Source organism: Buteo buteo, chromosome 19 (genome assembly GCF_964188355.1).
Source record: "Buteo buteo chromosome 19, bButBut1.hap1.1, whole genome shotgun sequence".
Classification (NCBI taxonomy): Eukaryota; Metazoa; Chordata; class Aves; order Accipitriformes; family Accipitridae; genus Buteo; species Buteo buteo.
In genome coordinates this window covers 8,068,744-8,096,236 of record NC_134189.1, presented here as the reverse complement: position 1 = coordinate 8,096,236, position 27,493 = coordinate 8,068,744, and the positions used below count along the sequence as shown (strand labels likewise).

The 27,493-nt window shown below is 46.0% G+C and overlaps 1 protein-coding gene across 1 annotated transcript; it reads right to left on the bottom strand.

The window, feature by feature from the left end:
• On the bottom strand, positions 1–27,493 carry ATP6V0A4 (ATPase H+ transporting V0 subunit a4). Its single transcript, XM_075051990.1, has 21 exons — positions 27,439–27,493; positions 25,336–25,547; positions 24,762–24,840; positions 23,961–24,055; positions 22,796–22,921; positions 22,301–22,395; positions 21,116–21,242; positions 20,448–20,530; positions 16,033–16,126; positions 14,365–14,577; positions 13,797–13,947; positions 12,880–13,019; positions 12,419–12,576; positions 11,849–11,942; positions 9,957–10,075; positions 8,775–8,991; positions 7,005–7,112; positions 5,016–5,150; positions 3,947–4,064; positions 1,833–2,004; positions 1–744 (listed from the first exon to the last, which is right to left on the bottom strand). The coding sequence occupies exons 2-21, from the start codon at positions 25,450–25,452 to the stop codon at positions 651–653; spliced, it is 2,535 nt and encodes an 844-aa protein (XP_074908091.1). The 5' UTR covers positions 25,453–25,547; positions 27,439–27,493; the 3' UTR covers positions 1–650.

Here is a 27,493-nt window from a genome sequence, read left to right as displayed (position 1 = left end):
ACTCTTTTATTTACACAGCTCAAAACTAACACTTTTGTTAAGTGATGACGTGTGCGAACGTCTATAATCCAGTGCTGTCAAGCCCTGGAGCAAATCAGATAAAAAGATGGTTGTTGTAGTAAAGCATGTAGAAAATTGCAAGCCTGCAATATGATCTGTCTTTGAGCTGGTTTGCATTGTGTGCTAAATGAAGGGCTGCAATCTTATAAGGGACTTAATCGTTGTCATATGATCAACCACAACTTGAAACAACAGCCAAAACATATTTTCCTCAGAAAGAAATATGACACAAAGACAAGGCAGTAAATGGAGCAAAACACATGCAAGCTGACTATTAATAACCAGTTTAATTCAAAAGCTCCATCTCCTCTTTTCAACCAAGCAGTAGGCAGCTGACCTGATGGAATGCTGAGGACCAGGTACTTGGCAAAGAAAGACATCAGTGGAGATACTTAACCAAGGGTGCAGCCAGCCCAGCCGATGTAGTTCAGCTCTCAGTTGATACAGCAGTATATGTGAATGCAGCTGGGACATTTTCATCTACAGCTGCTCTTCTTTCAAGGGCCACATCCCATATACCCTACACTGTAGGTGAGCGACCACAGGAAAATAGAGCCTGGTCTGAGGAATGAAGCAGCGGTGCACTGCCTTCACTCTTCTGCAGTGCCATCGATGATGTGCTTGAAGGAGAATGGAGAAAATTTGTACCCTGCTCCCACGTAGAACTTGTTCTGGAACTCCACCCTGGGGAGGAGCAGAGAGGGGCATCAGCGCTGCCCGCAGGCAGGACCTGCAGCCAGCCGAGAGGACAAAACGTGGCATCCATGGAAAAAGGAGGCCATGGGAGATGGTGGCCTCTGAGCCAGGAACGTAGGGTCCTTCTGGAGCCAGCAGTGAGACACAGGCAGCCCAGGGAGCGACCCAGCACACATCAGCTTTGACTTTCCATCAGTCAGCCTGGAAATGCTCCTTGCGAGGCCAGCCAGCAGGACCTTGCCTGCCCGCTAAACTACGGCTAGCAGCTCTGAGAGCCGGGATAACCACCTGGTGGTTGCAGAGTCTGGTGGGAGACAGACATCTCCCCCTCGCTGCACAGTGACAAGCAACTGCCCCATGGTTCGCCTTGGCAGTGTTTGTGGTGGGACGCTACGTGGTGAAAAAGGCCACAGCTTGGGGGCTCAGGCAGGGTGCCAGGTTGTGGTGGTGGTGAGGGGTGATTTGTTACCTTGGTCTTGCTTTACATACTAGCCCGATGGTGCGTCCGCACCGCTGTCCTTGCCTGACATCTAGTTAAGGCAGACATGAGCTAACTTGAAACTGGTTTGCCACAAAGCCAAAACAGCCTGGAGCTCAACCTGGGCTAACGGCACAAGTGCCGACCCAGGTTTTCAGCGGGTTCTGCAGCCCCGGCTGAACTCTTGCTGCTGTAGGTAGTGCCCAGCCGTCTTATTTGATGGTAACCCTGGGTGGGATACACAACCAGTGGTGTGGCTGTGGTGCCTTCAGGCCTTATCACGCGGGTCAAGGTGGCCATCGTGTCGCTGCGTGTTTACCAGGGAAGAATTGCGGGTTGCCGTTTGCCACACATGCCCACAGCCACCGCAGGCTCGGGAGGACAGGCAGGTTGCTCCAGGGAGCAGCTCAGCGACGGAGCAGGGAGCTCTTGACCTCCCGTTGGAGGAGTCTCCCTCGCTTCATTTGCCGAGGGGGGCTGATGTCCTAATGCATAGGTACTAGTGCAGCACGTCTAACACCCGCTTGATCCCTCATCCACAGCCTGATCCCTCCCAAAGACAGCTCCGGGAAAACCTCCAAAAGCCCACACCACCTACCAGTGCAGACGCAAGGCGTGCAGAAAGGCGGAGAGGCCCTCCATGACAAGCAAGATGGCCACCGTCAGCACTGCAAATGCCGCGAAGATGATGAAGATGACGATGAGGCCTGCCCAGCTGCTGTTGTTGAACCCGTTGTGCATCACCATGGTCCAAAGGACCTCTGACAGTTCTGCAAAAGGAAATAAAGGGAGAACAGTGCTGAGCAACAGCTGTGGACAGACACAGCGTGCAGTCTGGCCGCTCACCCGTTTTTCACAGTTAGATGAGATGGCCTAGGATAAAATGTACATGACAGTAATCATGTACGGCCACCCTGCCTCTCCGTGATGACTGGGGAAGCAAGGTGGATGCAGAGTGTTTTCCCTTGCTCCTCTTCACTGTGTTAGAAGCTGATGGTGCTGGTTTGGCTTGGCTTTGCACCACAAGTCCATGCAAGCACACTACCAAGACTGCTGTTGCCCTGGCATGATACAGTCATCAGTTTAATTTGCACCTTTTTAACATGTCAGATGATAGGCAGTATGCGGAGCCTTCTAGGACTGCCTGCTACTAAATCCCAGTGAACATGATTGATTGACATAGTCAATACATGTGTAGATTAGGTTACAAGCTGTACTGACTGATGCTAGCTGAGACCCACAGGAGACATGTAATTCCCATTTGTTCTCCAAACCACTTCTCTTCGGGTGTCATGGAGAAGCTGTGGTGGGAAAAAAAAAAGACAACTGGTCGGTCCCACTCAAGACAGGCTGTATTAGTGTTTAGGTTGCTTGCATGCCCTTAAAGATCTTTTTTCCTGCACAGGTTTATATCAACATTCACAGCACTGGTATATCTGACGTGTCCTGTCAGCTCAATAACATATTCCTAACTTAACTGCCCCAGTCACAGAGGATAGATTCAGGACTAAGCAATTTTCCTTTTGTGATACAGGCAAAGCAAGGACTTAGCCCAGCTCTTCTCCATCCAGATGCTCCAGCCAACAGTTCAGCCTTCCATTTTGCCAGTCATTGGTCCTTGAGCCATATTCAGATTCAATGACCTGTTACTTTAGGTGACAACAGATTCAAGGGATCCCTTGCAACTGCTGCCCTCAGGAAAAATACTCCTGTCAGTGCCAGTTTGTCAGGCTACAAAGGAATATGGTTGTTTTCCAGGCAGAATTCTGACATAACGCATAGGACTGCCCTTAGCTAAGATTTTTAGTTATTTTATTTTATTTTATTTAGGTACCTGTCCTCCATGTAAAGCTAATGTTTATTAGCTTCCACTCGACTCCTCCTAAGCTCATTTCTGTGCCAAGAAGTACAGCTCACTCCTGTCAATCCATGGTGTGCCTCTCCCCCCCGCCTTTTGTTTTTCTTTTTTGTGTGCCCAGTTCTTTAGGGCGGGCGCAACTCCTAGCCACAGGCAGTACAGCAATATTAATAAAAAACATTTCAGAAAAATTAGAGTCGTTGAAGTTCCAGCCTGAGGCAATTTCTAGTATTTAGGCATTTGGTTTTATCTTAAATCAAGACAAAAGACATTGAAATGCTGTACGTTTCTCATGGAAAGTGAGGTTCCACTAAAAGTTGCTGGGAAAAATCCCAGTGAAAATGACAAATTCCAGGAGTTCTTGAACCAAAACTTTTCTTTCTAGTTTGCTGAACGAAATCAAAAAAACAATTTCAAGTCATTTTGACAGTCATCTGCATACCCTAGGGCTATAGCAAGTGTCTCTTGGGAAGTGAAGCTATGGCTCCCATACTGCCTTTACCTCTATGGACCAGAGTACCCATTTGGACTGCACTTCCCACACACCATGAGGACTATTCCAGAGGAATGGCTACAGAGTAGCATGGGAAAGGAGCCCCAGCCAGTATATGCAGCCATATATATCAGTATATATGCCTGATATATAGCTGCCAGGTATCACTACTGAAAACTGTGATGGTCACCACGAAACGCTTGGATTGATCTGACCTGTAGCAAAACATTCTGAGACATAAATGTCCACAAGAAGAACTATGATTTCATGGAGGAATTCAGAGCAATAATCAAACACTAGCAGAAGCAGCAATCGGCATGGAGTTGCTGGTGAAGTAGCTAACAGGTAGTCAATCACTCACGTGCATGGGCTAAACTCAGTGCCCAGAGCCGCAAGTAGGATGCTGTGTTGGAGATGCAGCCAAGGCAGTATTCAATGGTATGGATAGCTTGGTGGACAAATGTGTCTCCAAAATTGAACTGAAACAACATAAAACCAAACATATTTTATTAGTTCTTAGTTCAGCGCTTCCTGGTTAACAGACCAAAGGCTCTTCATAATCCTCCCTTTTTCTTGATATGTCCTGAGCAACACACAGATAGTTCCCAGATAAAAAGACTGCTTTGAAAATTGTCAGTTCTCTATGATCTTCTCATACATTCTCCCCAGAGGAATGCAACTCCAGTGAAAATATTCAGGAACCAGCTCATATTCCAGTCTTATAATTTCAAATCTGGAATAAGATGGCAATCCAATTGCTACCAACCTTTGTGATTTCTTGTAGAGACAGAAATTCTTATACAAAATAGTGGTTTTCAGACTATCTGCCTAATGGCATATGCGTTTTGGGAGACATCACTAAATAAGCATATCTTCTAAGACCGTGAAGATTCCTTGTGAGTGGGAACAGTCAGCCATATCCACACTCAGTATTGTTGGTGCTCCCAACTGCTACAAACACTTTTGTTGCTTTTTTAACTGTGTTGCTGCATACTGCAGAAGCCTTTGACAGTATGTGCCAAAGCAAGACTTTTCTCCCTAGCCAACACTGCAGGCTGCCAACTTTTCAATGCTCCTTTGCAATTTAAAGAAAGGAAAATTCACTGACAATTGGGGAAGGCTTGACCTTCTCTGGGTGCAATGTGGAAGTGAAACAACCCCCCCAGGCAAACAAAAGCTTGAAGTTTGTAAAAGCTTGAGGTTTGTAAGAATGCCTGCCCTCACCAGGCAAAACTAAGGGCAGAATTTAGAGGTATTCATTCTATGAAAATTCAAAGCTTACTGAGCTTGGAAACACAAGCTGTTGCAACAGTGTTTCTTGGTATCTTGTTAAAAAGAGAGGCTGGCAACTCTGCCAAAGCTTTCTGCTTGAACTTTGCATCTTCTGCTATTGTGTCTGTCTGAATAATTCTCTGCCCACATTTTCTTACCTCTTCATCATCATCCTCATGTCCTCCATGGCCACCACTGTGGTCTCCCTGGGAAGCTTTCTTGGAGTGATTGGTCTCGGGGATGTCTACCTCATTTTCACCTCCAGGGTTTCCTGAGATGGCTTGAGACCAAATCTTTCAGAAGCAAAATATAGTATGTATTTTGTGTTATGCTACAGGTTGATACCAAAATGAAATAGACCATGGCACGGAACTCCATCAATAACCTCATGATGTGTAACATATGAAGGACTATATCATGAACATGAGGACAACTTCAACAATAGTCAGTCATCATGGACCACAGAAACTGAATACTCCTGCCAAATGGCTAATAATACTTAAATGTTTTCCATCCTAGAGCATTTTCCAGTGATTCCATCTAATTTGGAGCTAGTTTCTAGTCTCACAATGCACCCTTTATACCCGCCATGAGAAGATCCATCACTTTTGGCGAATGAGAAAACCGAGGCACATTAAAGCTGATGATCTCAATTAGATGGGTGCAAATCAAAGGAATTAGCATCAAGTGGAAGGGAAATGGAGCCTGAAAGGAACAGGTGACTTGATGAAGGTCACACAGCTCCTGGCATACAGACAGAAATAGAATTCAGATTTCCTGATTCATTTTAAATTGACAGAAACCTCATGACAACCCATCTTCTCTCTGTAATCATTCTTTACAGAGCTTTTCTAGAGGCTTGAACAACCTGATCTGAGCCTTACTCCAGAAATGACAGCACAGCATAAGAATAGCCCTACATTATACAACTATAACAGTCCTATTATACAGCATAACCAAATACGGACCTCATGGCTTCTGTCAGGTTCTGCCCTGTCACTCTTTATAGCTTCCAGCAGGTTTCATGGGCAAGGTCTTATGATAACATATTGTTTCCTATTGCAGCAGTAATCATTGTCACACTCGCTTTATCTTTGCTTTACCTAAATGTCAGCATAGAGAACAGACTTTGTTGCAAACACATAAACCTGGGTAAATGTAAGATGTGATCAGACAGCTAACATGTGAAAATTAGGAACAGGAATACAGGGACATAATAGGAGGTGGGGAAAAGCTGTCAGATGTTGCTAGCATAAAAGCAGGAGATGGAGTCAGCCATGTCAAGCTTTCATCCAAATCCCAGAAGAATGACAAAATAAGAAATTACAGCACAGAGGCAGGGCTGCAAAGGTCTCCCAGGGAGCTGGCTTTCAGTTATAGGTCAGAAGTGACTGGGTTGGAAAAGGTCATGCAGCACAACCAGCATCTCTTTCTTCAAATGGAAACATCTGTGCCCTATAAAAGGTACTCCAGGCACTAACTCTGCCTATAAAGAGAAGTAAATCCTGTCAGACAAGTAAAGTCCTGTTAGCATAATAAAGGGGAGAATTAATGAACAACTGGGAAACTGCAGCTGCTGCAGTTACGTGCTGAAGAGTTGGGCAAACCGCAGAGCCCATGGGAAGGAGGGCTCCATTTATGTGAAGGCAATCACTTAGGGAAGAAATCAGCACTGGAAATCAGGCAACAGCTTTTAAATCAAGCCTCTCTTCCAAGCAGTGTTGATCTCTCCAAGGCCAGGAGTATTGCAGATGCCCCGCTCCTAGAGAGCAGCCAACCAGCGGTTAGTGGTGGTTGTGGACTGAGGTCTCTGCCCTGTCTTGGCTTTACAAGCACTTCAGTCTTTCTAAACCTTCTCTGGTTTTGGATACGACACTTGGAAGAGCTCAGTGTCAGCCTAACTCCTCTCCCAACAAATAGGGTATGGCCTTGTGAACAAAGCTCCTGCCTCCTGTTAAGATGGCTCGGCCAAATGTCCATACACATGCTCTCGGCGCATGTGCCTTAAAGCACAGTTTGAAATCACTGGAGAAACTCTGAGATCAGAGAAAACCAGAAATAGATCACTGCAAACAATTTTGGGGGTCTGTCTCCTCAGCTTTGCCTTTGCTGTACTGAACCCACCTTGCCTGATCAACATCCCTTACCATGCGCTGCGCTTTCTGGTGGTTGGCTCGGAGGATGAAGGGTTTAATTAGGAGCATCCAGGGAACAGCAATCAGAGCAAATATGACCAAGAAACTCTGCACTTCTTTCTAAAAGACAGAAAAACAAGAAGAGCAGAAAGTTACTTTACTTCCTTTTAGCCAACTACATTTATGGTTAGAAACCTGATTCTATAAAATGGTATTTTTTTTTATACAACAGATATACTCCTTGTGTCGGTTGAGCCTCCTCTGCTTGTAAGGACATGAAAATAAATGTATCCTGCTTAAGGCTCCAGAAAGCACTGCCAGCCAGAGATGGTTGGAGACTCAGAGTTGAAAGGCTTTCATGTTGGAAAGGGTTAATTTGCCAAAAGCCAATGTTACTGACTTGAACCTGGCTCTCCAGTGTCCCAAATGAATGTCCTAAGTGCTGGGTGAGCCAGTCAGTCTTTCTTGTTTTGTTCAAAGTAGAAAAGCTGCAGTAAGAGCCAAGTCATTCAAGTCTCCCCCAGGAAAGCAGGGAATCCAGAATTTGCTCTACATTTGCAACTCCAGAAGGGAATTGAATTCCCTTAGCTTAGGTTTGATAACACATTGTCCCCACATTATAAGGGTTCTTGTTGCAGTATGCTACCCCTATTGCTGTCCTAACATAAGTGTTTGTACTCTAAGGAGAAAAAAACAAACAAAGAAACAAAAAAACCCCCACACCACAAAAAACCACACCCAAACCCAAAAAAAACCCAAAGCACAACTTATGCATTTTTTTAAAGCTGGCTCACATCTCTGATCACCTTATGGTTGGTCTCATACAATCTTTGCATTCAGGCTACGCAGGTGGATGGCACAGACAGTTACTGGTAGGGTAGGGGGATAGGAATATGAGAAAAAAATTACCATCTTGGAAAGGCTTTGGGTTCTTACAAAGCCAAATATCATCTAATGACTTTTTGAAGGCTGGGAAAACTGTGTTTTCCCAAACTCCCCTGCAGCCTTAATGCGGTTACTTGGAACTGACTGGGGCTCTCTACTAACTCTGACTCACTAGCAGCCCTAAAACTGAGCTCACATTGAAGTGCCAGAGTGTGCAACTGTATAGATGTAGATGCATACACGTGGCTGGAGGCAGCATTTGCTTGCAGATTCTTCACTGATGCTGCTGATGTAAAATCAAGCAAGAAAAAAAGTAATCCACGTTCTGAGCAAATAAATAGAGATGAGTTTAAAAGGAGTTTTCTCTTAGGGGAGATTTTTTTGCTTTTGGGTTTTGTGGTTTTTTTAGTGAACTCCCCAAGGGAGGTATTTCTGACAAAAAACTGCCAGAAGATCCTCTAGCTACTTCTAATTTTTAGCTAAAAATATAAATTTTTCAAGTTTTTCCATGAAGAAAAAAGAAATTATCAAGGAACGGAAAGGCTTGCTTTGTCCCTAGCATTGTGCCAAGTCTTCAGGACAGCACATCTGCAATACCCAGCTTTGCATCTCTAATCACCCTTCTTTCCTTTTTTTGCCAAAAGTATCTTAAATTGCATCATCATTCTTGTAAGGATGACACTAAGAATGAGGTTTCCTCTGCATCACTGATTGATAGCTTCTCTGTCCTACCTGTCTATAAGGCCAACACAAATACCAGAAGAACAAACTTCTCTTATGTGACTGGCATTTGTGATTGAGCTTCCGAGCCCGTTCCCCATCTTTACGCCCACTCTACGCAACATCCACTGCGAATCCAAAACCAGCTACAGTGGATTCAAGCTGCTTGATCCATACCTGATGCAGATATAATGGAGCATTTGAAGCGTCACCGTAATTGAACAGAAACATATTGATGAAGTGGATGAGGATGCTTGGTGCACTCTGGGATGAGTGGACATCAAAATGACACCATTTGAAAATAATCATGAAGACCAGATAGCCAAAAAGAGAGATAATAAAAATCATCTCTGGAATGAACTGAAGGATAATGTTTATGTATTTCTTGAAGTAGCTGGAAAGAATCAGGAAAGATAACTACAATTAATACACTGGGTATTAATACAAAGTTGCACTCAGCGATGGCAGTACTGTACACTATTTAGTCTTTGGAAAATAGCATAAGAAACATACAACTATCACTAGCCAAGAAAGAAATCTGTAATTGCAGTCTTTATTAATGAAAACCATTATTTAAATATAAAAACCTTGTCATACTGATTCTCTTCAGGGTTTTGTGCATGACCCACCAGTATCTCAGCACATCAAAAGATTAGTACATTGAAATAAAACCTGATTTTTTTTAAATGGCTAATTTACAAAGTTAAGCATTATATGCTGAGGAAGGCAGAACCAGATGTAGAATCAATTCTGCATGGGCAGTCCTCCTCTCTGTCATCTGCAAACACTTTCTGTCCTTGAAGGTCACTATGCACCTTCCAACTTTGGAGAGTCTGTCAAGACAGTAGTGTCAGCCTCTCCACTCTAACACTACTTCTTATTTTTTGTTGCAAAATACAGAAGCAAAGGTATAGACGCACACACACAGATCCCGACTAAAGGCCCACTAAGTCAGGTGAAATGCATGCACAGACACTGTGCAAGATTTCTATGTGCTTTGGATTAGACCAAAGGAGTTTGTCTTTCAAGACAAAAGTTATCATTAGTGGGAGGTGCTACATATTTTTAATTTAGTGTACTTCAGTATTTCTGCAGAATGAAGAATATAAGAGAGAAAACAAAAAAGAGAGTTTATCCAAAAGAATATCTACAATGTGATGGCCATCATTCTGGCCTTTGGACTCAGCAGTCTGCACCAACAGCGGTGTGAATCTGTTGGTGTCTGGGGCATTTCTATTCGCCCTGGGGAAAGGGCAAAATTCAAGTAATCAGTCCAAGATATGAGGCTTTCTCTGAATGAAGGACACTAGAGGTGAGGACTTGCATGCTGCAGAAATGGGCTTGGTGAAACATACTTACATGTGGTTGAAGAGACTGAGTACCACCCCAAAAATCATGTGCACTATCCCTATGACAACCGACATCTTCATTTTGTAGGAGTTCAGGAAAGTCAGCTTGTTCAGTGCAACATTCCAGATCTTTGGGGAAAGGAGCCAAGATAGAAGAACAAGGTTTTCAGGTGTGTGCTTAATAACAGATTTGTGGCACTTGTTGCTTTGATGCCATTGATTTACTCCTACCAGTTCTAGTAAAAAGATAACAAGTGACAGAAATCTACATGTTCCTTATCACTCTGCCAAGCTTCTCATCTAAAGTATTATTATCCTTGTTTAACAGAGAAAATAACAGGCGTTTAAAATGACATAGTGACTTTGCTTCAGTCCTCCAGAAACCAGTGCAAAGGCTGGTAGCAGAACCTAGATCTTTTCAGTGTCATTCCTTGTCCCTGGGCTGAGTTATCTCCTTTAGCATACATGGAAAGACATGAGAAAATCCCTCCTGCTGCTACGGAAATTTGTTCCACCTTCACCAGAGAAGTACCAAAGGCAGAGCATGTTCAAACTTCTTGTCTGAACAAAAAACCAGCTCATTCCAGCTCCCTGGCCATGGAGATCAGATTATCACCCGCCTCTCTGTAGTAACCTTTTAGTTGTGTTAGGACAGTAACCATATGCCTCTTCTCAGTCCTGCCTTTTTTATGCTACAGAGCAATGGGGTTCCTTCTCCTTTCTTCTAAAACTTCCTAGACCCCAAACTCTTCTCACCCCAAAGATGGTAAGTAGGTACCTCTTTTCAGGTATTAGGTACAGTACCCGCACAGAAAGGAGGCAAGACAGGATTATTTGGAAGGCAAAACATTAGCTTATGTGCCTTTGTCCAACATGCTTTGCCTCTTCTATGGCTATGGAAGAGACGACCTAACCTCCTCAGCTCGGGGTGACTCTTTCTCTTCCAAGATATACCTCAGCCAGGTATCTTCCAGGAATTTAAAAATGCAAAGAGCCATCCATCCTTCTGGGCAGATGACAGCGATAATTTCCACAGAGAGGGCCGGTGCTTGCCAGTCTACCCCTTCCCTGCCAGCACTTGTTCAGCCATTCCTCCCTCCCAGCCCGGGGTCCCAGACTCTCAAGCAAGCAGCAGCCTGGGTGGGAGAGGGGCTAGCCTGAGTTAACCTAAATTAGGGATGTGCTGGGGCAATGGACAGAAAATTCATCTTCCTCTGTCGTGACTTCTTGCACTGCCTATCTCCCGGGCAGAGCTTTAGAGCCCAGTTTGTGAAAAACTTACTACAAGGTCAATCTCTCTGCAAACCAAGGGAAGCCAGTGTTTCTTTGTGTGACCAACTGAAATGAGAGTGCATCCAGCAGAACAGAGGTTAACCGGCTGATACAAAGATTGAAACAGGAAAGCTTGATGTTAACAACTGCATTTCGATATGTGATAAAGAGAGAATGGCAAGAAAAGGGAAATAGGACACAGAGAAGAAAATGTGGATCCATTAGATAATGCTGGCATTTACTTCAGACTTCATACAATAAATACACTGCATAGAAATTAGGACTTTGCCCTCAAAATCTTGTGAGGTAGGTCTGGAATGGGTTAAGTACTCAAGTAAGGAAATGTGAGTCCAGCAGTCTGGTGACATAGCAGAGACTGCAGCACAAGACCACTTTCCAGTGAAATCAAAGTTCCTTCCTGCTTACCATTTTGCTGCTCTCTGTGCAAAACTGTCAGCAATACATATCCTTGATTGCTAAAGAAAAGCATCACAACTACTATGTAAAGAAGAGGCAAAGAGCAAGAAGAGAAGAGCATGGCTTCAGGAGAGAGAGCAGGGAGCTACTGATGTACCTGATAAGTAACAGGATTGAAATACAAATTATCCTAGAGCAGTTTAATTTAATTACCGGATCTATTCCAAATGGATATGGATTTCCAGAGTAGACTCCTGGGACTGCTGGATCCAACTGCAGCACCGTATTGTCCAGAAGCACATCCTTACTGCAAAAGAGAAGTGAAATGGCCTTTCCAGCTTACTCTCACTATATAAGCCTATGGTACATTTACGTGAGATGAGCTGAGGACTACTACATGATACCTGTCACCAGCTCCAGCCTTCCTGTGAACTGTTATCCTGGGCTTGTGTGCACAGGTAGGGGTGGGGGGTGTCTAAATGGGTCCTACACAACGACAGTCTCCATCACACTGATAATCCTCCACACATCAGCCCCGGACACCTGCAGATTTTTATGCACATCAGTGCCTGAACAAACAGGCCTATTCCCAGGGACTCTACATTTCCATTTCAATAGTGAGTTCGTCTGTGTGTGTCAGACAAAACCTCTGATTCATTCATGACTGCATCCACAGCAGGGAGTTCTTTCCTTCCCCGCACAGGCAGTCACTGTGTCTTTCTTTCAAAGCCTACGTGCTCCATTTGGTGTGTTTTCACTTGTTTCCCACATTTAGCCACTTACTTCCAAGTGCTATTTTTAAACATGGGGATGATATGCCAGGAAGAGCCAAAGATGTTGAAAGATTTGGAGAAGCAGTCATTGTAGATGAAGCCGGTGTACATGGAGAATATGCCCATGAGCAGGATCAGGTAGCGCCCACTGAAAAACGTGTTCCAGATCTGCAGGAGGAGAAGGCGGTGCCAGTGACCAAAGTACCTGCAGTCCCATCAAACCGTGGGCCTCAGCCAACAGGAGACATGATTGTACTAATATATATAATTACTCATAGGAAAGTCCGGGTCCCTTGGGCCCATTGAGGTCTCTGTGTAGAAGTAGGCAGAATTACTTGCCAAATCTCTGCCTCACAAGCATCTTCGAAGGATATTCACTCAGCCTTTGGGAGGCTGGATGCCCCCTTTACCAAATGGAGATGACAAGCCTTTTTCTATGCTGATAGGGTGCACCAGCTCCCTGGTACTCACCTCATTAGTGCTTTTCTGGGCCAGAAGGCTCTTCTCGTTAATGACCATCCAGAGCGCAAAGCCCAACATGACAGCGCCGTGGCCGCAATCCCCAAACATCACCGCAAACAAGAAGGGGAAGGTAATGATAGTGTATGGAGCTGCAGGAAGGAAAGGACAAGCAGCTCAGCTCTTCCTAAACAAAAAGGTCGCGGCAGAGCAGCAGTCCGCTCCACCAGACCGTTCCTCACTGCTGCTGCACTCAAAGGCCTCCATGATCCCTCCCCTACTCACCAGGCAGCCAGACCTAGTGCAGAACTAGCTTTATCATCAGAAAGATTGTCCAATTCTATGACCTGCATCTTCCTTGCAATTTTAGCCTTCATTTCTTGTTTCACCATAATAAACAGCATGCGCAGACAATTGCATTCTGTTTTGCAGGAGAATAATGTACTTGAAGTTTACTATCATGTTTTTCAGTCTTCTCAGCCTCAACAATCTGAGTTCATCTGGTCCTTTCCCATGGGTCCCCATTTCTAGATTTCTGTTCATTCTCAGTGGTGTCTTTGAGATTCTCTACCATTGTTTCACAATTTTCTCAGCTCCTTTTGGCCTTTTTTTGCCTCAGCACAATGAGCTCAACTTATATTTGCCTTGTAAGCTTAGGTCTTTTCCTCAGAGCTGCTACCTCACCATTTGTTCCCCATCCTGTATTTGTGTAGTTCATTATTTCTGCCACAATCACTGAAGACTGATGGCCAAATTCTTTGTCTGAGAAAATCCATGCCTATGCATGAAACAGTATCCATTTTTACCAGCAGAAAATATGGTTCAGATTTCTCAATCGTCAATGAGTGCATATTTTAGGATAGTGATGGAGCTCAAAGGCTTTACTTTGGCTCTAGCAAGCCACGTGCAGGTAGCTGAGTGTTTCTCACCTGGGTTCATCTCCCTGTAGTTGCCCACACCGTATGCATCCACGATGTTCTGAAATCCAGCTGTGAACTTGTTGGTCCTGTTGAAGGTGGGTGGTGCCATCCTGGTGTGTATGGCGGTAAGGATAGGGGTGATAGTAGAGCCACTGCGCTCCTGCAAACCCGGTGACAATGACAGACACAGTCAGGGTGGCTAGCAGAGAAGAATCAGTCCCACAGCACCACAGTCTGTGTCCAAACATGCACAGGCAGCAACATGAAAGCTGGTTTCGAGAATGTTATATCTCAACCCTTTTTCTAATATCCAAATTTTTCCATTTTCTGTGGTATTGATTTGTTCAGGAAAAGCTGCCAGCACTGCTGACTCGTGGGTCGATCACAAGCCTGCTAAGATTTAATGATGACCTTAAACTCCCCTAGGCCAAGCAATCATGCAACAACCTCAACTTTAATTAAAAGAGAAAAGGGAGCCCAGCTTTACGGTAACAGACAGCAGTCTGAACATATGGTCAACATATAAACAATGCAGTTTGGGTGAGAGCTCGGGGAACCCAGAATGTTGGTCTCTTACCATTCCTTGATGGAGAGCTCTTTTTATCCGCCCAGCATCAGCCACTGGGAACCAGATCTCTGCAATGACGCACTGCTGGGTGACATCGATGTTACAGCAATTCAGGATGTGGTAGATGGCTTTGATTTTCTTCACCTTGATCCCCCAGGACCACAAGTTGGCTGCTGCCTCATGCAGCAGTCGCTGGCGGTGGGACTCAGTTTGGGTTAGCACCTGTAAGCGCAGCACAGGCAGCGCTCAAGATGGGAAGGTATAGGTGGCACGATCTATTCAGCAGTTATTTGGGGAAGGCAGGTGGAAGAGGGTTGTGGAAAGGGAGTGATTTATATGAATGTATGGGTTATCCTGGAGGGCAGTGTGTGCAGGTCTGGACACAGGAGCACTTGACATGTCGTGCACAATGCTGTTCGCTAAGGACTCTCCTTGCATGGCCCCAAGCCTCTGTAAGTGTAGAGGAGACCATCGGGAGTTCCTGAGCTGTGGTATTGGTTCCTTACCCAGTTGCTTACAGACTGGTTACATCTCACCATGCGTTCCCACCCTGCCATCTCCTGTAGGCAGCTCTGTGCCACGAACTTGGGGCACATCGCATCCATGAGCGTGCCTGCACTGCTAAAGATACAGCTCATGGCCCTGGTGGGACCTCCATGCATCACGTGGCCACCACGGTGCTGCGGCATAAATGAGTGATGGAGATAACACGTCAGGAAGATAACCTGTGTGGTCTACAAGCGCTGAAGAAGCCTAGCTGCCCACGATGCTCAGGAGTGAAAGTCAGTTTGGAAACAGTCCTGCGTGCAGGCTTGGCAGTCACTGGCATCCACAGCGTGGGGTGACAGCAGGATGTCAACAGCTACATGGGCCACCTCAGGCAAACAGGGTGTCCACTGCCTTCTGCCTCGGGACCCGCTGACTGTCATGTGTGACAATACAAAGGTCACAGGCGGGAGTCCCTCCAAAAGGTGCGAAGTCCTGATACGGCATATGGATATACAAGGTACTGAGCACCCATAGCAACTGAAGTTGTAATTTTCAGCCCTGTGTTAAATGTTGGAGTAAAGAGGTTGGAGACACGTACTTCTATAACAGCAGTCTTAGCTTTTGAGTGTTAGTGTCACAAGTGCCCCAAGATTTCCTTGGTGAAGAAAACCTAATTTAAATATAAAATAAATCTTTAGAGTCCTCTCTGAGCCTAGTATAGTTGTACTATAGTTGTGACTGAACAAATTCACTAGCTGCTGAGGGAAACCACTCTGTAAGAGCTAGATGAAACCATTCTGAACAATGTGCAATTTGGTTACAATACCTATAGCCTGCTGATGACCTTAAATTCCGCCCTGTAGCCCCATACCATAAGGTCTAAACCTCTGACTTCTGCATGGCCAACAGCAGCAAGTAGTTTTTGAGCCCTCACATGGGAGGCTGATCTCCAGCAGCTCCTGGGGGGTGTAAATGGGCAGAGCAGAGCACAAGCACTGGCCTCCGCAACCGGCGGGGGGGACCGCTCCTGGGCTGGTGGCTTCATCCCCAGCCCCCGGCCAGCTCTGCACAGCCAGCTCCCAAAACAAGCCTGGGATCTGGCCACGGCCACAGCGTTTCAGACAGGACAAATGTCTGGGCAGGTCCCACTTGCAGGATTCAGACCCCAGTAAAGCCACTGCCACTTACTGTGTTTAAATCCTCGATCCTTGTGTTGACTTCATCAAGCATTTCTCGGCGCTCGGTGGCAGACTCTGGGCAGGGATAGACGATGGCACGAAATCTAGTCTCAGTAAGAGAAAAGTGAGAAACACCATTTATTTGACTGACTTTTTCTTCCTCTGGACTCTTCTCAGCTCAAAGGTGGGGAAACCAGACTTTATTCCTCACCCCATAGTATACTCTTCTTACATACTACGAAGTTGTGCCTGCTCTCCCAGAAAGGTCTGAAAAGGTACATTTACTTCTTCATGAGAAAACGGATCCCTTCATCTGTTCTAGCTGAAAAAACACTCCCTGTTTCAGGTACTACAAGGTACCTGAGTTTATACAGTGGTCAGCACTAATATGTAGGCACCTCTCTTATGCCCACAAGCTGCCTGAACTGCAAGGAGCCACAAAAGCCCACCCCGGCGAATGCAGCCCCCATAACCCGTAGCCAACAGATGTCCCTCTTGCACCGAGGCTGGAAAAATACGGTGTTCCCCTTCTCTGCACTACCCTCTCGCAGGCACTGGGGGAAGACATCAGCTGAGCTACTGCTGCACGGCAAGCAAACACCCTTCGTGCATGCAGGCTGTGTAAGTAAATACCCTGTGGGGGAAAAAAAAAAAAAAAAAGCAAACGCCTGCATATCCAGGAGTAAAACAAAAGGAGGATGGCCATACACCCGGCTCTTGGCTTCTGGTCCATCTGTTTGGCTAGACAGCTTGGGAGCAAGGGAAGGATGGGTGAAGTTTTCTAAACACCCGAGAGTGGTATCCGTTACGTCGGCTTAGATGTGGTGTGACCAGGCCAGTATAAATGCTTTTATAAGCTTACCCCCAAGGCTCTCTTTGGGAGATTCAGCTGGTTTGTTTAGTGTGGTATAATAAGGACTAATGTGGGCTTCTAATACGTGAGTGAAGGTCTTACCTCCATGCAGGTGTTGTATACTGCTTCATCCAGAGTATGCAACATGACCTTCTCCAGTGCAGATACAAGTCACACTAGTGTAAAGGTGCTTACAATAATACAGCACACTGCGGTGTCTTAAAGCCACTATATGAGCCCAATACAGCCAATTAGAAATGAATAAGTTGCATGTCTCTCTGAAAAGTGCATAGCTACCTGTCCTGCCTGCAAAACCAGCCCCAGAGTACAGTTCATGCACAAAAAGCAGGCACAAGGAGTCCCCACTGGGACCTTGCAGATCACAGGGCGCACGGCTGCGAGGCTCTGCGCCTACAGGTTTTAACTGAGCTGAGGTGCTGCGGTAACTGAAGAGCAGAGATCCCTCCACTTGTTCCTACTCGGTTGGTTCAGCAGCATCTAGTCCTTGTGCTAGCCCTGCCACTTCAAGGGCGTTATAAATGTCGTCCTTCAACATTGCCCCAACAGGTCTGCACAAAGAGATCACTGCTCTTTACAGAGTGGAGATCTTCTGCCCACCTAAGGCAACACACTTCCACTGTCCTGCAGTGGAGTTACGCTGTTAGGGTTGCTGAAGGGCTGCCTTTCTGCACGTGAGATGAATTAAATGAAGATGTAACAGGGTCATAGGGGTCTATCTCTGTTTAAGAGACAAAAACGTGCATGCTCTGTGTACAGATAAGCATCGTGTTCTGGCTTTGTCTGAGCACAGAATATATCACCACCTGCTCTCCAAAATCAGTTCCAGCACACACACAAGTGAGGACAGTTCCAAATTGAACAGAACACTCTGCAGTTTCCTAGAGATCAGCCCAGAGCTGTGTGTAATGACAGCACGCGCTCTTCAGCTAAACTTCCCTTTCCAAAATTGAATCTCTCCTCACTCAACACCTGGTATTCGTTTCAAAAGGTTATTCACCCTACCTAATTATTTCCATCTTCTTATTCTTCACAGCTCTTAGTTCATCTTTAATAAGGATTTTTAATCAAACTTGAAAGCTTATTCCTCCTTGCTGTACAGTTCCCCCGTTTCCAATAACGTTATTGCAGCAGTGTTGCTTTGATCTTTTAACAGCCATTTTGCATACTGAGTATCAGCTTTGCCCTAATGGCACAGACGTCTCTGAAAGCTCCAGGAGAATTCAGCAGGGAATCCTTACATTGATAAACCCAGTTTAGTATTCACATTAGCACTGAGGCAGCCACGAGAAAAGGAGGAAAAGAAAAATTCTTACATTTTCCTCCTCCCTGCTCCCTCTACACCTTTCACTAATAAATTTGTGCATGGACTTAATGCTCATGAAATTGGCAGAGTAATGTTACCAATTAGAGTCAAGCAGGGACTACAAGCATAACCTGAGGCACACTGCTCTGCAAACAAGTCTTAGCCTGCCTTGCCCGAGACTGGCTTATACCAGTCCCATGATTTTTGCAGGATATTTACTTGTCATGAATGATGACTTAGTGCTAAGCAGAAATGTCCTGCTGGGGCTGGAATGACAGTGCCATCTGCTTCAGGTATAGTTAACCCTGCCTTAAAAATGGACCAGACCAAAATGTCTTGGCCTGTGTACCAGGGATGGCTGATCGCCCACAGAACACAAAAGGAGAGTCATGGGATTAATACATGTAAAAAAAATCTGCCACTCAGCAAAACATCCGTATATACGTGCATATCAGCAAGGAAAAAATTTAAAAGGGAGGAAGGAAAGACATAAAGGATGATTTCAAGTGTAGCCTGATTAGCTGGCAATAAACAAAAACCAGTGCGCTAACACCGCAAAGGACATCCTGTGAATTTGTCTTAGGTAGGTATGTTTTCCTTCAGCTACAAGGGCCTGAGAATAACCAGTTTATGTTCCTTTCCATGAACCTCCCACCACATCCATGCCACTAGCTCATAACAACTTTGAATGTCATGGCCCACCCTGCAGGGATCTGCTCAAAATTCCAGTGCCGCCTGGCCCCGTGCTCCCAGCTGCAACCTGCTGCAGAAGGTCCTGCCTCTGGTTTGGAAGAATCTGGGTTCAATCAATAATGAAAATGCTGACAGGCATCGCATTGCCCGTTCTTTTATTCCCACCCCAGAAAAAAAGTATTGGGCTTTTGACTGCAGGGAATTTAAAATGCTGCAGGGGAAAAAAAAAAAAATCCTCCAAAATTAAGCAACCCCAGCCAGCTCTAAATGTATGGTCTGGCAACTTGCAAGGCCAGGGGCAAATGCAATGGGAAGCGTTCACTACCAGCAACTGCCCATGAGTGCAGAAGGGGAGGAGGGTACTGAACAGCATCTAAAAAGCAGGCAAAGAAATGGGACGTAAGCAGGAAATTGTAATCCGGTAAGAGAATGAGACTCGCTGAAACCTCAAAGACCACTGGTGGCAGCAGACTGACCCTGCACAGTGGCGATGGCAAAACTGCCTCCACGTCTGAGGTTCAGGATCAGAAATCAGTGACTGACAGCTGGGAGCTTTCCTCCAGCTGTCCACGCTCACACGGCTGCTTTACAGAGAGATGCCCACCTTAGAAGGGCTGAACTGCTCTCAGGATGAGCGTTGCCCCCCCACTGCCCATAGAAAACATCTTGGAGAGTCCCATTGCTAATGCAGGAACTGTTAATAGTCCCCGGGGGTCTGTTGCTTCATGGGACTGAAGTCAATTCTCCCGGCTGGATGAACTGATCTTCCTGCTTTTATTCTGATTAAAGGCAGGATGTAAGGAAAGACCTGCCCTGAATGCACATGTCGGGTACGAGCAATCGCTCGCCCCCTCCCCGCGACCTCCTGCAGCCTGCAGGCGCTTGGCTGGCCCCGCTTGGCCGAGGGGCTATACCTGAAATGGATTCGGTGACAGCAGACAGATCCCCTCGTCAAATCTGATTTACACTGCAACAAAGCCCATCGGTCATCAGCGTTATGAAAGAGTAACAGAATATTCAACTTGAATTATCTTTTCAAGATGCTTAACAGGGTGGAAACAAGTCAGGTTGTATGAAGCTTTCATTTCTCTCCTGGGCTCTGTCTCTGATTACACAGATATTGCTCAAAGGCCTTGGGAAAGGATTGAATAAACCACAGCATCATCTTTTTACGATGAAATGCAGGAAGGCTTGAGAGCAGGTCAGGGATTACCACGTTCCCAGTGCCCAAGTGAGGGCCCCTGATTTTCAGGGGAAGGATACTGAGTATTTCTTAAAAACCAGTCCCCTTTAGGTTGCCCCAAGTTAAAAACCTAGCAGCTGAAGCTACCAAGATCTTTATGTCACTTTGGAAAATTTAGAACCTCAATTTCCAAGTACCAAGGTAATGGATATCTTTCATGATTAGGAGCAGCAGAGCTGAGGAGCAGAAGGGAGCTCAGTGGCAGAGCTGACAGCTGGAGATCTAATCTCCAGCTCCAAATTCAGCCAACCTGAGCTGGCAAGTAAACACCTCCATGGGAGTCACCGTGGCTTGCCCACAGACCTGCCTTACCCATCACAAATCTTCTTGATTTTTTGTTTAAGCTGCTCTCCTTGATAGAAGATAATGAACACGTTCTTCTTCATCTCTTCTCTCTGCAACACAATTCAAGCAGAATTTAATGCATCCAGAGCAAAGAGTCCAGTGTGGAAAACGTGGTGGGGTTCTTTTTGGCAGCCTCTCCACTGGGTTGTTCTTTTCCCCCAGCCCCACTTTTCCAACAGCAATGTTTTCCCTAGATGTTGCTTCAGGGACCAGGCACGGGCAGCAGCTCTAGGTTATGGGGGAAGGAGCAATGTGGAGTGGAGAGGTGGTGGACCGGAGGTCCACTGGGGCACAGGGCTCACCCCAGAGACACCAAGAGGAATCGACCCTCCGTGGCCAGCCCCAGGTAAGGACACCCACAGCCCACCTCCCTCGTGGTCCCCGTAACACAGCCACCCCTCTAGGGCTCCCACGGATCTGAACCAGGCAGGAAAAAGAAGCCACCTTGATAATAGCAAAAGGGGAAAGCAATGCCAAAAAAACCCTCTCCCATCCTCAAACTTTCCTGCCTTTCTTCTCCAGGCTGCCTTCAGACACCCAGCTCTGGTGTGGCATGGCCAGGGCCCCAGTTGGGTTCCTGCAGGTCACAGGCATGCACGAGGAGCAGGGTGAAGCCAAACTAGGTTGGTACCTACTGTCACAGGGTCCTCAAGGGGGGTGTCCATTTCGGTGTACCTCAGGTAGATGTTTCCCCTGCAGGCTCGCCACAGCAAACGCTCAAAGGGTATCATCCTTTCCCTCTTTATTACCCCTGCTGTAAATCTGAGTAGAGTTAAAAGAGAAATAAATTACAAGCCCATTCTAAGTCTTTTAGGACCTGTAACACACATGGTTTTACGATCTCTTGTTTTCTAGTCCACGATAGCCAGGGCTCTGCTGCTGCTCTAGGCCCTTCTAGGAAAGACCTCCTTGCTCAAGCCTGGCTCTTATCTCAATCTACTGACTTTATTCTTTTGCTCTTTCTTTAAAACATTGTAAGTCCTCCCCAGATCAACAGAAAAAGGAGACAATTCTGGCTAGAAATGGAGGAACAGAGAGATGCTCACAGTCACGCGAAGAGAGACTGCCTGAACGACAGAGGTAGGAGGTAGCAATTTTGAAGTGGTGGTTTATCTTTACTCCCTCCTGTTTTCCCAGAAAGCACCAGACTGCACTTTTGCAGTGCAGCATGACGTGCTGGCATACACCCACCAAGGCAAGCCCTCTGCAGGTGTATGCTTTGCTCATAAAAGAGTTGAACAGGACTTCAGAAATAGCAGCATGAGCGGCTAAAAACACTAGCCTGGAAGAACACCATCAGAGAGTTTCACCACACCTAGCTGCTGTAGACAGAAGGAAAAGCTGTCTGAGTCGATGCTGTCTACCAAATTACCGTCAGCGATACGCACGGTGGTGTTTCTGCTCCCCTAACTCTCACCCTCTGTGCCACTTTCTACTGCAGACAAAGCCCAGCGCAAGCAATCCCATGGCTTTTTGCTGTGGTTAGACATCCATCCCTGAAGACCAGGCTGGTAGCCAGATGCCTGAGTCCATAAGCCACAGGTGAGATGCCATAAGATAACAATTTTCCGTCATCTACTAGGGGGTCACTGGAATTGGTGGCCTGGAAGTCAAAGTCTGTTTGCCCCACTGATCCATAACCTGAGCATAGTTTTGATGATAACTTTAGAGGACAGTCACTCTTTCATCTTCGTTAAACAGCTACGCTGAAGGGGCTGGTGAGTAACCCCTGCTAAGGAGCCGAAGGAAGTGTACCAGTGTCACAGCAATGCAGTGCAGGTGGGGAGCCTGGCCAAGCTGGGGCCGTCACCAATACACACCCCAGCTTGGCAGCTGCAGCAGCAGGACTGCTTCTCAGCTCCAGTAGTCCAGATGTGTCTTCACTGAAGAAATCATCTGGCAGATTGGTTTCTGCCTGGAAAACATTAGTTTTAAAAAACTATTCAGCATTGCCAGTTTGAAAACTGTTTTCACATGCTTCTCCTGGCATTTTTTCCCCCAAAGGTAGCTTTCCACAGAGATTTAGACCAAAGGGGAAAAAAAAAAAAAAAAGGTAAACTGTGTCTAAGCAACTGAAAAACATAAATGCCATTTTCAAAGAGATCTGGGAACCAAGTTCTTGAGCCCCATTGACTCACGGAGCGATGCAGGCTCCAAAGTGACTGAGGTGCTTTTGCAAAAGTATCTTACTGGCTTGTGGTAAAGACTGCTGGGTTTTGATTAAAAATAAATAACAGCTACACACACCAAATGAAAATGTCAGTATTTTTAGGAACTTTCTACATCTCTATTGGAAGAGCAAAGAGGCCTCTCACCTCAAAGAAGTCCTGGGTTTTCTTCAGCAGGTGTTTGAGCTCTGTCAGCTCGAGGAAGTTCTGCTTCAGTGTTTGCTGGTTCTGGTTGGCTTCCAGCAGCTCAGCTTCAAGTTTCTCCAGCACCGTCTGTTTAGGGCCCAAGCACATCCAGAAAAACTCTGAAGCGGATCAATGGGCCTTTACCAAGCTGATATTGAATCTCAAATAATAGATGGTTGGTTTTTTTCAAGGGGGAATACAGAAATACTCAATGAGTACTTCAGTGAACACTGAGTTTGTAGGAAGATATTCATCAATGGAAATCCCTCATTTTCCCATTGTCACATTCCCTACTAGATGTTTTGTCCTCTTCTGGCATTAGAGTTCTGACTCACCTGACCGAAGCACAGGCAGGTAAGTGGGTGCACAGTGTGGGTGTCTCAGCCTGTCTTGGCACCTCTGTGTTCCCCTGCAGGACATCTCAGACCCCAGGTGGACTGGCTGTCAGTCTACTGACTACAAAAGCAGCCTATAACATGGCCATTAGCTTAGATTCATTACCTACAGGCCAAAATTTAGGTGAGGTTGTGCATCCAGGAACACACCAGGCAACCACCTTGCTTATGAAGTTGAAGCCGTTGGATTTTTCTTCCTAGTCACCTACATGTGCAGCATTTTAAAATTACCCAGTTGGTAAACTTAGCTTCCAGCTGGGCTAGAATAAAGCATCCCTTGCACTTCTGAATGCAAGGCACAAATATTTGTGTCAGGCCCCAGTATTACTGTATCACAACCATACTCCCACCAGGACAGACTGCCCTGGAGTTTTTACGCAGTGAAGCTGGTTCTAACATCAGCTCTCCTGGTTAAAACTTTCTTATTCTCTCCTATAGGTTGATGGGGGCGTTCTGTGGTAGCGATACCTTTCCATTAATATGTGGGACCAGAGGGATATTTCACCGGGGATGGTAAAAAGACTGGGCTCCTTTCGGAACGTGCAGTAAGACCAGCCTTAACCTAGCTGCTGAGACAGTGACCTGGGGAGCATCTCCACGGGCAAGGAGAGCCCTGTCAGCCTCAGCTACCGGGTCCTTCCTCGCAGGGGAGGGCTATATCAAGCACATCACACAGACATCACGGTGCACATCCCCTTCTGTCTCAACTTGGCCCACGTCAAATTCTGTACCTCCATATCAATCATTTCCCGAGGCAGGGGGGTCTCTGGGTACTTTTCTAGTTTGACTATCTCAACATTGTCTTCCATCTCATTTTCCAGAAAACCTGCAAGGAAAGGACACAGAAGTCTCCATACAGTCATCCCTGCTGCATCATCCTGGTCACGAGCTGCTGCTAAGTCCCCTGCCAGGACCGAGGCATCACACAGAGGAGTGACGAGATGCAGCGATACACGGGGGCCATCATCCCAGTGCATATACACAACCACCAAGAACTGGCCACCCCACAGCGTCCTTTCTTAGTGAGGACACTGTTTCTCCTGAAGTCATGGTAGCTCCTCCACTTTAGCAATAGCAAGGACTGTCACAGTGGCTATGGTGGGCACTGGTGTCATGGGGGGGGTGCAGAGCTCACAGGACACACATCCATGGGGCAGCAGGTGCCAGAAGCTCTGCTGCTTGGGTTTTAAGGATTTTTTCCCCAGGCTGAAGCCATTGTACTGGTGTAAAAGAGTCAGGTTATCTGGATTAGCCTCCTGCCCAGCCCCAGATTTATCTTGTGATTTTACATAAGCTAATTAACTTCCTTTCAGTTCAGTTAACCATTTTCAAAACAGGGGCAACAATTTATTGCCCATATGGGGTGAAGTGGTAATTAGCTGACACATGCAAAACATTTCCAGGGGCTCAGATGAAAACATCACAATTTTGCCACTAATTCTGCTCCGCAGTGTGAGAGCACTTAACAAAGAAATAAATCCCACACCACCAGTTGGCAGAAAGCCGATTGCATTTGACAAGCGTTTACTTACGCAGGATCCTCTCCAAGGATTCGCACCTTCTCACTTCATTCACAAACTTTCTCTGGAAGCTGTTGACATTCACATTCAGCTAAAAACAGGAGGGAAAACAAGCCTGGGGCTGGAGGCTGCACACTGCTGCACTCATTTTTAACATCAGCAGAGAACGAATGCCTTCGGTGAGGATGGCCAACCCTGCTGCATCTTACAGACTCCTAGAGGCAGGGCAATACCGTGTGTTTCCTTACGGCCAAGGACATCACGGCCTTATATTAGGCTCATTTCCACCCTGTCTTGCTGTGACAGCAGGAATCAGAGATGGACTCTCATGGAGAGACCCCCTGTTTTCTGGTGGTGGAAGGAATCATCCCAAGATTGTGCAGCGGGCGTGCAGAGCACTGGATGGGGACTCGGGGATGAGTCGGCTCTCGGCACGGCGATTGGCCTTCAGATCGGTTTTGGGGAAGTCCCACTGGGCTTTTTGACCACCCTGCAGGCGCACCTTCCCCAAGTGCTTTGAAGGAAGGACAAGCACGCCCCAGGGTGCATCTCCCGCAGCTCCGCGTGCCGGCCGGGCACTACTCACATCTCTGAACTGGACCAGACCCAGCTCCCCCAGCTCAGCCACGCAGCAGTAGGCAGCCTCCACCTGCAGGAAGAGCTGCACCAGGCTCATTTCCTCGCTCCGGAAGACCGAGGCCATTTCGCCTGCCCTCCTCCGACCTGGGTGTCCGTGGGGACCTTGGTGGCAGCGGCACAGTCTTCCTCGCCCAGGGAGGTGCCAGAAGGTGCCAAGCACTGCGGGGACATTGGGATCACTGAGTCAAGGTGCTGGAAGCTAACCCGATGCTGCCCATCATGTCCTTCAAAAGGGTTTCTTCCCCTCCTAAAAGCCTCCTCAAACCTACAGGAGGCTTCATCCCACCAGAGCAGTGATAGGTGCTAAGGTACGTGTGTGACACAAGGGAAGAGGGGACCACTGGTCCCCGAGGACAGTGATGAGCAAATACCCTGCCCTGTCCTCTGCTAGACCAAAGACGCTTCAGACCACTGCACTCAAGCCCTTTATTTGGGTTTTGGCAGCTGAGCTCGTGAAGGACTCGATTTCTCTTTGTCTTCTACAACACAGAGAAGAAAAATCACTAATTTCACCTTTCAATTAGCTGGGTGAAAGAGGCCTGACTAGTTTTTATCACTTTCATTGGTAGTGTGAACGCAATATTGCAGACACATCTGGAGCATGTTATATGAGGATGGGGAGGAGACTATTTTATTTAAATTAAAACAAAATTTAAGATTTAAAAAACATTTTCTCCCCATAAAAGACAGTTTTCAAAATGAGATAAATGAAATATCATGCATTTCACAAAAGTTCCTTTTGTCTAAACGCGTCTTATCATTTACTTCGAGTAACCTGAACATACAAATTGCCTTTAGTTGTTCTTGCACAAAATTAACTGATTGGCATGCAAAGAGTAATTATTCTTTCCCAGAGAAAAACACACAGGTAGATACACTTCTTGCATGCATTTAATTTTGTAGCAAGCCTACATTTATAAATAGCAAAACAAAATCCCTTTATAACCTCACTTCTACTTGTTAACAGGAATGGGAATTCAGTTGTCCTTAAACCTTTCTCTCTCCACAAACCTCGTCTTGCAACAATTTTTTTAATGTGGATTCTAATAATTTTCTTTATAACATATGAAAGATTTACCTTAAATGTGAGAGAAAAATTTTGCAAGATATTAAATGCTTGTTTAACAGGAGCACTGCAGTGACAGGTCTGTATTTGCTCAATTGTCCTGTGAGTTTTCCTTGTCTTACTCTCTATACCCATTCACTAAATAATTTAAGTTGAAAATATAACTAGTAGCTTGTTAAAAGAAAACATAGCATACACCAGCTCCAGTGGGTTGAGTAAGGATATAATCTTTAAAGTTGGTCAGACATTTTTTAGCAAACTGTTTTTCACAGGAAAGACACAAAAGCTGCAAAAGACCCCCACTACTCATGCAAGAAAGTAAAAAACTTCCCTACCTCTGGTTCTCAAAAAGTTTGAAAGATTTTCAAAAAGTTTAAAAGACCGTCAAAATGTCCCACCTTAACTTCTTTAGACTGAAAAGTGTGAAGAGTCTACAATTTAAGGCAGTTTGTATTTCTAAACCTGCGGTTAACTTCCGTAAAAAAATGTTAAAACCTTAGAATTAAAAGAACAAAACTCAAGTGAAATATTTGGAAATATCTTAGTTAAACTGCTTCAAACCATCCAAAGCCAGGGTTCTACTTTTCCTCGGTAATCAGTCAGTGAAAAACCCCAAAGGCTCGCTTTCATCTTGATTTGGAATGAGAGAAAAATGAAAAAGAGAAACCTCTTTCAAGCCAGGAAACCCTTCCCAGCCCTGCTCTGAGGAAGGCAGGGCGTTCGCCCTTCTTCCATTCCTGCAGATACAGGAGCCTTGCCCAAAGGCACCGGCTGCCAGCCATGCCTCTATCAACACCCCCACCCTCCCCCATTTTTTTACTTTGGCAAAAGAACAGTTAATTGAGAAACCACTCACAATTTCCCCGGTCGCTATTTTTCCAGCGGTATTGCACCCCATTAAAATGCATTAAAAAGCACCGGGTTTCAGGCAGCGTAAATCCCGGTGCCGTAAAATGCTTTGGAGAAGGCGTTACTCGGGTTTACCTCTCAACCACCACGCTCTCCTCCGGCAGGACCTCTCCCCGGGGAAGGGGCGAAC

What these genes read in the sequence shown, in the direction of transcription:
- ATP6V0A4 (XM_075051990.1), bottom strand. Translation starts at nt 25,452, where the DNA reads ATGGCCTCGGTCTTCCGGAGCGAGGAAATGAGCCTGGTGCAGCTCTTC. An exon ending in GCTGCAGCTGCCAAGCTGGG is followed by an intron (nt 21,243 to 22,300) that starts GTGTGTATTGGT and finishes AACTCTACTCAG; the next exon opens with ATTTACAGCAGGGGTAATAA. An exon ending in CCCTTGAGGACCCTGTGACA is followed by an intron (nt 20,531 to 21,115) that starts GTAGGTACCAAC and finishes ATTGTGTTGCAG; the next exon opens with AGAGAAGAGATGAAGAAGAA.